General features: G+C 54.7%; 1 protein-coding gene across 1 annotated transcript; it reads left to right on the forward strand.

Moving 5' to 3' along the window:
- Nucleotides 1–7,166: 7,166 nt before the first annotated feature.
- Nucleotides 7,167–7,712, forward strand: LOC136491813 (nucleoporin NSP1-like). Its single transcript, XM_066488042.1, has one exon. It carries the CDS (start codon nucleotides 7,167–7,169, stop codon nucleotides 7,710–7,712), a length of 546 nt encoding a protein of 181 aa, XP_066344139.1.
- Nucleotides 7,713–10,706: the final 2,994 nt, after the last annotated feature.

The following is a 10,706-nucleotide window of genomic DNA, read 5'->3' on the forward strand; positions in this document are numbered from 1 at the left end:
TGTACCCTGCCTGCTCACCTTGGCAGTGACATGGGAGTAATTAACCCGGGCATATGGGAATCACGACTCGCGGTGAATGTGCACCACCTCTGCAGAGGGTTACAAACTATTATAACAGCCGTGCTCACGGTCACGAGTGGCCCAAAAAACTCACAGAATAACTGGTTACTTGTTGATGATCATTTAAGATGTTCTATGATGATATATGATACACTTGACCCTTATATCTGTTCATATGGGATTAAATGGGAGCTTAAGCATAATTTGATAATACCTGATAATAAAAGCTTGACTTACTAAAAATGCTAACTGCAGTAAACCAGTGTCAACCTTTTTGAGCTTCATAACCCCATGTTAACTTGTTAAGTACGGGATGTACTTACGCTTGTTTATTTTCTTTATTTGGATAAAATCCCGGATGGGTAACAGATGACAACGGGTATGAGGAATTTCCTGAGGATTTTTAGGCTTGTGGTCAACCAGTTGACCTTCCTTGTGATGAAGTCCCACAAGAGAGTTATCCTTTTATATTCCGCTGTGTGATGTAAGACTAAGTTATATTATGGATCTAATGTAAGAGACACCGTGATGATACATTATGTAATTTGTCAGCTTGTGTGTGTGACTGATCCCTGGGCACACACGAGTTTTGTGCATTCAATTTTATCCTTAAAATTGGGTGTGACAATTTCCCCACATCAAATAATGTGGCCAAATATGAAGCACTCATCAATGGTCTGCGCATCGCCATCGAGTTGGGCATACGACGCCTTGACATTCGGGGTGACTCTCAGCTGGTCATTAACCAAGTGATGAAGGAGTCAAGCTGCCATGACACCAAGATGGCTACATACTGCCAAGAAGTCCGACGGCTAGAGGACAAGTTCAACGGCCTCAAACTCAATCACATCCTAAGATGCCTCAACGAGGCAGCCGACGCACTCGAGAAGGCGGCATCTGGTCGAGAGCCGGTGCCAACGGGCATCTTCGCCAGTGACCAGCATAAACCCTCAGTGCGCTACGAGGGGTCGGAACGAACCGACGATGGCCCATCTAATCTAGCCCTGGGGGCTGACCAACCGACCGCTCCACTCGGCCTTGGTGTCATGGAGCTCGAAGAGGATCCATCGATAGAGCCTGACCCTTTAGACAACTAGAGAACGCTCTACCTCGACTACCTCCTCCACGACATGCTGCCGACGGACAAGACGGAGGCTCGATGGCTCACACGTCGCGCCAAATCATTCATTCTTGTAGAGGGAGAACTCTACAAACGGAGCCATACCGAGATCCTGCAGCTCTGTATCCCCGTCGAACAGGGAAAACATCTACTAAGTGACCTCCATGGTGGGGTCTGCAGTCACCATGCCGCGCCTAGAACCTTAGTTGGGAACGCATTCTGATAGGGCTTCTACTGGCCCACTGTAGTAGCTGACGCCGAGCAAATCGTACGCACCTATGAAGGGTGCCAGTACTATGCTCGACAAACCCACCTCCTGGCTCAGGCACTCTAGATGATCCCCATCACATGGCCCTTCGTGGTCTAGGGGCTTGATCTAGTTGGGCCTCTCAAAAAGGCACCCAGGGGCTACACCCACTTGCTTGTCACTATAGATAAGTTCACAAAATGGATCAAAGCTTGGCCCATCTCCGTGATCAAGTCCGAGCAAGCTGTGTTGTTCTTCCTCGACATCATCCATCGCTTTGGAGTACCAAACTCCATCATTATAGACAACGGCACGTAGTTCACCGGTAGGAAATTCATTCGATTCTGTGATGAACAACACATCCGGATCGATTGGGCGGCCGTCACACACCCCCGAACAGGTAGGTTGAGCGCGCAAACGGCATGCTCCTACAGGGCCTCAAGCTTAGGATCTTTAACTGGCTAAACAAGTTCAGTGCGCACTGGGTCACCGAGCTCCCGGTAGTGCTTTGGAGCCTAAGGACAACTCCTAGCCGGGCCATCGGCTACACACCTTTCTTCATGGTCTACGGTTCCGAGGCCGTTCTCCCAATGGACCTCGACTATGGAGCGCCAAGAATCAGAGCATATGACAAACAGGGAGCCGAGGCATCCCACCAAGGTGCCATGGACCAACTAGACAAAGCCCACGACATCGCCCTCCTCCGTTTAGCCAAGTACCAGCAGGCGTTGCGACGGTACCATAGCCGATGGGTGCGGGACCGAGCCTTCAATGTCGGGGACCTTGTCCTCCACCTCGTGCAGAGCAACAAGGATCACCACAAGCTCTCCCCACCCTGGGAGGGGCCGTACGTCATCATGGAAGTACTCCGCATAGGCGCCTACAAGTTGAAAACCATCAACGGCGAGGTCTTCACCAACGCCTAGAACATTGAGCAGCTATGTCGTTTTTACCCTAAAATAAACACATACTTTTTCTTATCAGTTTTTGTCTATACAAATCCCCAATCTTTAGTGACATCCGACCCCTGCAAATTGCGAGGGTCGGACCTCACACGGGGGCTGATACAAATGATACAAGTACGTTTATCTTGCAAACACTTCCTGTGTTACCTTTGCAAACATTCTCTAAAGTTTTCCACCCTTCCTGTAACAAGTCCTAAGGGCTAGGATTTTGGGAACAAATTCTGAGTACAACTGGTAGGACTGCGGGAAACCCACGCCCCAACGATTACGACCTCCTTGCTCACCACTGTGATCAGAACTGTTTCACCCACACTCCTAGCCTTTACAACTTGAGCCATGGGAAGGGTCGGAGGGCACCGAAACCACTTCCACAAAGAGAGGAAGCTGAAAAGACTGTTTGCCGTAACAAAAGATGAAAATTTGTTCATTGTTCATTCTTTGCACAAATTCGGCACTTACAAAGTGATTTCATCACAAAAAGGACTATTCACTCAGGGGCTCCCCCACAAACTTATTCAATTACAGTCTATGCCTAGCTTTACTATGAGTACTACATCAGCGACTTCCTACCATTCTGCGGGATCCTCGAAGGCATCGGCCTATACAAACGACGAACACCATGTCGACGACTGTGGTGCCTTCCACCGAGGCGCCCGGGGACTACGCCATCGTCATCAACCATGACCCTAACGACGGTGCCCCTACCAGGGCATCTAGGGACTACGCCATCGTCATCAGCCATGACCCTGACAATGGCACCCCCGCCAGGGCGACCAAGGGCTACGCCATCGTCATCAGCCATGACCCTAACAATGGTGCCCCTGCCAGGGCGACCAGGGACTATGCCATCGTCATCAGCTGCAACCCTGACAACGACATCTAGGTGGGGGTGTCTCCCACCAAGGAGAGGCCGCAATGGACGATGGCAAGGCCGACGACGCTTGGTACCCTCCAGTGCTCCTCCTCCTTCGGCAGCAGTGGCCCCTTCTCAACAAAGGCGGCCTGCACCATCTCATCTAAGTTGGATGACCCCCAGCTCGACATCATGCTCTGGATTCACCGGTGGATCTATGAGCTTTTGTCTCACTAGCATTACCCTTTCTCACTTAGGACCCGCCACGACGCACGAACTCATTCGGTGGAAAGGGAGGAGAAGAGATAGCGGCTCTAAATCAGGCAAAGGGGCAGGGCGAGAACTCCCCTCCCCCTCCCTATTTAAGGGAGAGGCATAGCAACTGGGAAAAGGCGAAAGGTTGGGACAAAAAACTCTCTACCTTCCCCTATTCATTACAGGTGGGAGATCAATGCTGATGGGAATCCGAGGGGACATACCTGGACTGACAGGATGGACTCTGACTGACAAGACATTGCCTGGGATTGGCCCGCCACTAATGCACGCTGGGCGTGGGAACCAGGGGACACCCGCATGCAGATGACTCTCTGCTTCCCCAAGCAGGACCATGGAATGACCCGACAGGGGAGGTCCCATTGGGCCTCCTGGGTCAATTGAACGGCCCAGACGAAACGACGAATGAACAGCCACAGAAAGATAAGCACCTCTGTTTCCTTGCTTTGCACATTAATTTCATTACCGAGTTTTCGACCCCAACAACGGCAGGGGCACGGACATCGCTCGGGGGCTACCGAGAGTGTCTACTTGTTTAGACATCCTACTCACCTGCCCCCCTTATGTTTAAAACTGGAAGCATGGCATGTGGGTATAAAACTTTGAGTACAACTAGAAGAACTGTCAGACCCTATGCCTCGATGGCTACGGTGTTTTTGTTCACCAGCATAATCGAATTCACAGTTCCCCACACCACAAGCTTCGGCTCCCAACTTCCCAAGAGGGGTTTGGGGGAGCCCTCCTATAGAATCTCCTTCGAGCAGAAACTATTAGGTTACTTAAAAATCAATCGAACGACTCGGATCGCCACCGAGAGACAGAAACAAAAAATGGCAGTGTTTATGCAGGTTACGCCGACCTCGTCATAGACGTCGGACCCAAACCCTGCATGGACAAAATTGGTCAAAGCTTCCCATTGCTCACACCACCAGGGTAACATTATTGACCCCCCGCTTTTGTTTAAATTATACGCTAAATCCATACATCCAAAATGTTGCATGTGCAAATCCTTGCATCCCAACGCTTTGTGTCACGTCATGAAGCGGCAGACGCCTCATTCAATATGAGCGGTGACCGACCGAGGTTCGAAGGACGGCCCACGAAGGGCTCAAGGCCACCTCACGTCAAACAGAGCCAGGGGAGAAAAAACAAAGATGAATCCCAGCGGCCTTGCCCAACCCCGCTCAGAAGCGGATAGGGACATCTCGACCTTTCTCATTTGATTGTAACCCCAAGCCAAACCCATAGAATCTCCATCGAGGAGAGGCCAATGGGTCACCTGAGCCTATCGAACGGCTCGGGCATCTGCCGGGAGGCGGGTTAAGAAGTAGTGAAATGCCACATGAGGGCTCTACTGACCCCGTCAGCGAATGATGGACCTAGATTTCACATGAACATACCCGTTAGCGAGCTCATTGAGCACGACACTCGAGCCATCGAGGCAAGTATCATCAACTCAGCCCCTCTAGTTGTGGAAACCGAGGATAGGGTAATGCGCAAAACACGGCCAGCCCCTATCAGACCCTAAGGGGCTGACCTACGAAGGGTTTGGGGCCACCCCGTGTCAAAAAAGAGCCAGGGGAGAAAACACAGATGAGCCTCAGCGGCCTTTGCACAACCCGCATTGAGGCGGATAGGGTCATCTCAACCTTCTAGTTCAATCCAGCCCCTAGCCGAGCCCATAGAAACCTCATTGAGGGGGAATCTGTTGGAAGGCGGGGCAAGGAGCAACAGAATGCCACCCGAGGGCTTTGCCGACTCTATCACAAAGCGACGGGATCGAATTCTGCCCGAACATCCCCGTTAGTAAGCTCATGAAGCACGTCACTTGAGCCATCGAGGCAAGTGACGTTGCCTTAACCCCTCTAGCTGCAAAAAGCTGCGGATGGGGCGACAGTCACAAGACGAACCGACCCTTGACCGAATCCCCACCACGTAGGGTACGAGCGAATACAAACGTAAGTTCATTTCCCTCGCTCTGGTCTCCAAGTAACATCCAACCCCAGCAACTGCAAGGGGTCAGATCTCACTCAGGGGCTGATAAAGCTACGGGTACCTCCTTTCTTTTTTCAAAAAAGTCATTACATCAGACCTCTTCCTCGCATCAAGGCTGGTGGCAAGGTTTAGGGGAACATATTGGCAAGACCGCAAAAGGCCCATGCCCAAATGGCTATGGTAATTTTGCTCACCAGCACAATCAAAATTTCCCCTAAAAACCTCGGGCCCTATGATCTTAACAAACGGAAGGGTCGATCACGTAAATCTTTTTTCATCGCAAAAAGGGAAGAAGGTAAGATCAAAACAATAGAAACAAAATTACAAAACAAAGCCACGAATCTGTTTTTAGACACAAAAGAACCGACACTTGTTCACATATTATGGATAAATGTTTATCGAACTGATTCAACTAACTACTTCCGTGGAGGGAGAACCGTTTCTTTCAGCCTATTCGCCAGGTTCCGCGCAAGGGGAGTCACCACCCTCTCCATCTCGTCCAGCTCAGCATCTTCATAGATAGGCATGAAGCCTTGGCTCATTACCTCCAAGTTGATCTCCCAATCATAATGAGAATGGGCAACGGCGAAGGCCTGGGTAATCCCGATGTGAAAGGCATCCTCCTCAAGTTGGCCTACCCGCGCTGTGATACCCGTGGCACGAGCTACAAGCGAGCTGGTTCCCTCTAGCTACGCCACCCTCAGGGCGTCGATGACCACCCTGATAGCGGCTTGTAGAAGGTCATGCTCATCACTCTCGGTCTGAAGGATCCCTCACACCTTGGCGAGCTCCTTGCCCAGCCTAGCCGAGACACTCTCGGCGTCCAACCTTCGGCTCACCGTGGCTCCGAGATCCACCCGGAGGGAGTTGACCACCTAATGTGCCTCGTCGCGCTCTCGAATGGCCCAGTCACGCTCCTCGTGGGCCATGTCGCGCTTCGAGCGAAGTTTTTCATCGGTTCAGCATAGCTCATCCCGCTCCCCGCGCAACCAGGCGATCACCTCGGTGTCCCAGTCCACCCTCTGTTGCAGGGCCATGGACCTATCCTCGGCCTTCTGCCTGAGATCCCGCTCCATCTCTAGCTCAGCCAGGACCTCGATGGCCTGCTCACTGGCCGCGGCATCCTTCTAGCGCAGCTCGTCCTACTCCTTTCAGATCCTGGCGGCCGCCTCCTCGTCCAGCTTCACCCTCGCCGACAAGTCCTCGAACATCCCATGGATCTCCTCCGTGTCTCGACGCACCTCGGCCTCCCACTGCTGGGTAGCAGCAAGCTACGGGCCCACATCTCCCTATAGCTGGGCCTCCTCGGTAAGGTGGTCCCATTCTGCCTTTTGCTCATAGAGGAACCGGGACTTGTTTCGGCTACGAGCAATGATACACTAAAAAAAAGACCGGTATCAAGAACACGAAGACACAAAAAAATGTGAAGAAAGAAGAAAACGAGGGAGAAGATCAAGCGGATACCTGGCCAGTAGGAATGAGGATTTCATGTAGGGCACTACTGGCCTGGCTCAAGGCATCCATCGTAGCCGAGAACCCGATGTTAAGATTTTCCTGCTCCAAGCTCTCGGCAGCATCGTCAAGCGAGAAAAGAGCCGATGTTGGGTCCTCGGCGGCCATCCACTAGAGCGGCGGCTACCCCCATGTGGGGGAATGGCTGCCCCCCCCCCCCCCGACAATAGGGCTGGGGGCGACCTCCTACAGGTCCTCTCCACCACCGCCACGACGCCCGGAGACCCTCCGGCCGTGTCCTCCTCTGTCCGGCCCTCCTTGAGCACCGCAGCCTGGACCGCCGGTGGCTCAGATTGCGCCACCCCCTCAGACACCACCACGGCTACGTCTGACTCCACCTGGCTTATCGAGGTTGGGGACCCTCTGGCTGCGTCCTCCTTCGCCCGGGCCACGTCAGGTGCCATCGCTTGGGCCGCCGTAGGCACGGATTGCGCCGCCCCCTCGGACACCACCATGGTGGCGTCTGGCTGCTCTTGGCTTGGCGCGGTCGCGGCCACCCCCACCAGTGACACTAGGCCCCCGGCTAGCAGTGCCGCACCCACCACGCAAGACGCCGCCCGCTCGGCAACTGTCGAGGGCACAGGCGCCACCACGGGCGCCGCCGGATCGGCCGATGAGGCCATAGCATCAATGCCACTCCTGCCCGAAATAGGGGCGATGAAGGGCAATGCTGTCCATCCCGCTTGAAGGGCAAAGCTCTTCTTGGGCACCAGCCCTAGAGAGTGGCCCCGTCGCAAGAATATGCAAGAGGAAAAAAGGCATAAGGTCGAAATAGAAAAATAAAAAGGGGGAAAATAGGGGAGTCCGTGGCCTACTCTGATGCCTTTGGGCGGCGGGAATGTTTTGGGGACAAACCCCCAGACCCCCGCCCCGACTCATCTTGGCAGGACCGCTTCGAGCCTGCCTCCTACTCCCGGGCAACGGAGCCGCCCCTCTCTGTCGATGCCTCGGGCGTGGCGGCGGACCCGCCCACACCCGTCAGCTCATGGAGCGTGGCAGCAAAACCACCCCCCTCCATCAGCACCACGGGGGCAGCGGGCGACCTATCTCCCCCCATCCACCAATCCTCCGTAGGTACCCTAGATGGGGCAGTAGATTCTCCGGCTCCCACCAGCCCTGAGGACTCGCTTCCCTCCGCATGGAAGGTGAGGGGTCCCTGCTTGGGTCGGTGGGCGACTATTAGCATATCTTCGTCCTCCAGGATGTCCCAATCCACGCCAGCGGCTACCTCGTCGTCATCGTCACTATCTGTCTCCTCTCCTCGATCACGCACTTGCTACTTCCATAGCCACTCCTTCTTCTAGAGCTCCCTCATCCTTTTGTCCCAGGCAGCCATAATACGATTCGTGGCTGTCAGGATCCGGTCCTTCGGTAGCGGAGCCGGGCTATCCATGAGGATAGGACACCTCGGCTGGTCCCGCTATCCTAAGGTCAGCGTCAAAGGGTCTGAAGTTCAAGTAAAGAAAAATACACGGGAAAGGAGAACTTACGAAATCGATGAACCCCGGTTCTGGCCTCATCGGAGGATGTCCTAGCACCGGATACACAAAGTCAAGGACAACATCGTCGGTGTCCTTTAAAGGCTCCATCGCCTCCTCAATCCATTGTGCCACTTTGGTGGGAGGGAGCGCTCCGTCGGTGAGCGTCGTCCCTTCAAGCGACGCCCCGGGCGCCATCAGGTACAGGGGAGCGCGCGGCTCATCAGCGGCGCTACCCTCCGTGCGTGGTAGGCACCAATGATCCTAGACCCCTTCACGCACCTGTTCTTCAGAATTTGGAGGGCAGCGAGGTGGTCCTTGATCCTCTTCTTATCTTTGTCCGGGACACCCCACCTCCACGACCCTGGAGCCTATTCGATGAGGCGCCCGTTGTACACCGGCAAGGGGGCGGTCACGTCGTTCTTGACGTAGAACCACTGCGAGTGCCACCCCTTGTTGGAGGTTGACAAGCGCATCAATAGGTAGTCGGTCGCCTGGGTGTTGCGTAGATGAATGCTGGCACAACCTATCGGCATGCTCAGCTCCTGCTTCCCAACCCGCTTCTTCGACAGACTGACGGCGAAGAAGTGCTGCCATAGATCGAAGTGGGGACTAATCCCTAGGAACCCCTCACATAGGGCGATGAACGCCGCAATATGCTGGATCCTATTGGGATTAAAATGCTACAACTCCACCTGGTAGTAATCCAACAGCTCCCGAAGAAACATATGGGCAGGGACGGTGAATCCCCGCTCATGGAAGAGAGCAAAGGACACGACATATCCCTCGGGCGGCGACGACTTGTCCTCATCACTAGGCAGCAGCCACTCCATGAAGGCGGACAACAGGTGAAGGAGGCCATGGCGGATGAGGCCCTCCAGGCGCTGAGAGGTAATGTTGGATCTAACCATGGCTCCATTAAAATGGCGGCTACGATGCGGATGCAAGCTCGATGGCGGCTGCGATGCGGACGCAAGCTCGACAGTGGCTGCGATGTGGATGCAAGCTCGATGGTGGTGGCAGTACTGGTGTGGGAGGCCCTGGCGATTGGTGGCGGAGGTTGGCGATGCGAAGGCGAAAAGGCAGAGTACGGAACCCTGGGGGCGAACCCCGTGGTTTTATAGGGGCGATGGATACGAGAAGCGCAACCATCTGCCTCGATCTTTGAGCCCACCACGACATGCCACCACGTCACATCGCGGGATACACGCCCGCGATCCCTATCCTTTCCCACAAAAATCACCTAGACGGTTTGCCTTCCCAAACGGATCGGACTCTCCCCCCGCGGAGAGGATACGGGCCAGAAAATCTCTTCGCCGACCCAAGTGGGCCCAGAAAGCCCAAGGGTCGGCCCGATGGTCTCGATGGCCATCCCAACAAGGGATGGGCCCGTGGGTGACTAAGACCCAGGTACACAAACATCAGTAGGGCCTCGGTCTACTATCGAGCCCCAGCCAGGCTGACCCTGGACGAAATCCCCGCAAACGGGATACCAGGGTCCCCTTAAAACTATCTAGTTGACAAAAACCGAGTCTCGTAGCCTTACCCTGAAGGGTCCGAAGCACCCCACCCCGGGGCTCAGGGGAACACCCCCCGGGCGATTCTGCCCGAATCACCCAGGGTCTCGAGGGCTACACCCGTCGGGTGCGCTCACGCACACCCTCTGGCAAACCGGAACACTCCCCGGGCGATTCTACCTGAATCACCCGGGGGCTACTATCGGGGACCTAATACCGGGATACCTAATGAGGTGGAACTAATGACCATCGAACGTTGACACTTCCGATCAGACGAGAACGCTACTACGTCTCTTGTCCGAACGACGGAAGACTGGTTCTGCCTCGCCCGACCCCCGAGGGCTGGGCTCTGCCTCGCTCAACCTTCGATGGCTAGGCTCTGCCTCGCCTAACGTACGAGGGCGGGCTCCGCCTCGCCCGATGGCCAAGGGCCTCCTCCACCTCGTCTGACGGCAGAGGGCAGACTCGGCCTCGCCCGACGGCCAAGGGCCTCCTCCGCCTCGCCCGACAAGTACACCCCACGCCTTCATAAGGATGAGCACAGGGTACGACATGGCATTCGAGTCAAACGCAGCACCAAGGACAATGCCCTGCGCCACGGCAGGAAAAGTACCGCTAGGGTACGACGGGATGGGCGCTTTAGACCATTCCGGCATTGCAGAGTCTGAATAGTGTTGTAGGCGCCG

The sequence above is a fragment of the Miscanthus floridulus genome, chromosome 11, assembly GCF_019320115.1.
Source record: "Miscanthus floridulus cultivar M001 chromosome 11, ASM1932011v1, whole genome shotgun sequence".
Taxonomy (NCBI): domain Eukaryota; kingdom Viridiplantae; phylum Streptophyta; class Magnoliopsida; order Poales; family Poaceae; genus Miscanthus; species Miscanthus floridulus.

Excerpts from the sequence above, each read along its gene's own strand:
- LOC136491813 (XM_066488042.1), top strand. The coding sequence starts at position 7,167 with ATGGCTGCCCCCCCCCCCCCCGACAATAGGGCTGGGGGCGACCTCCTA.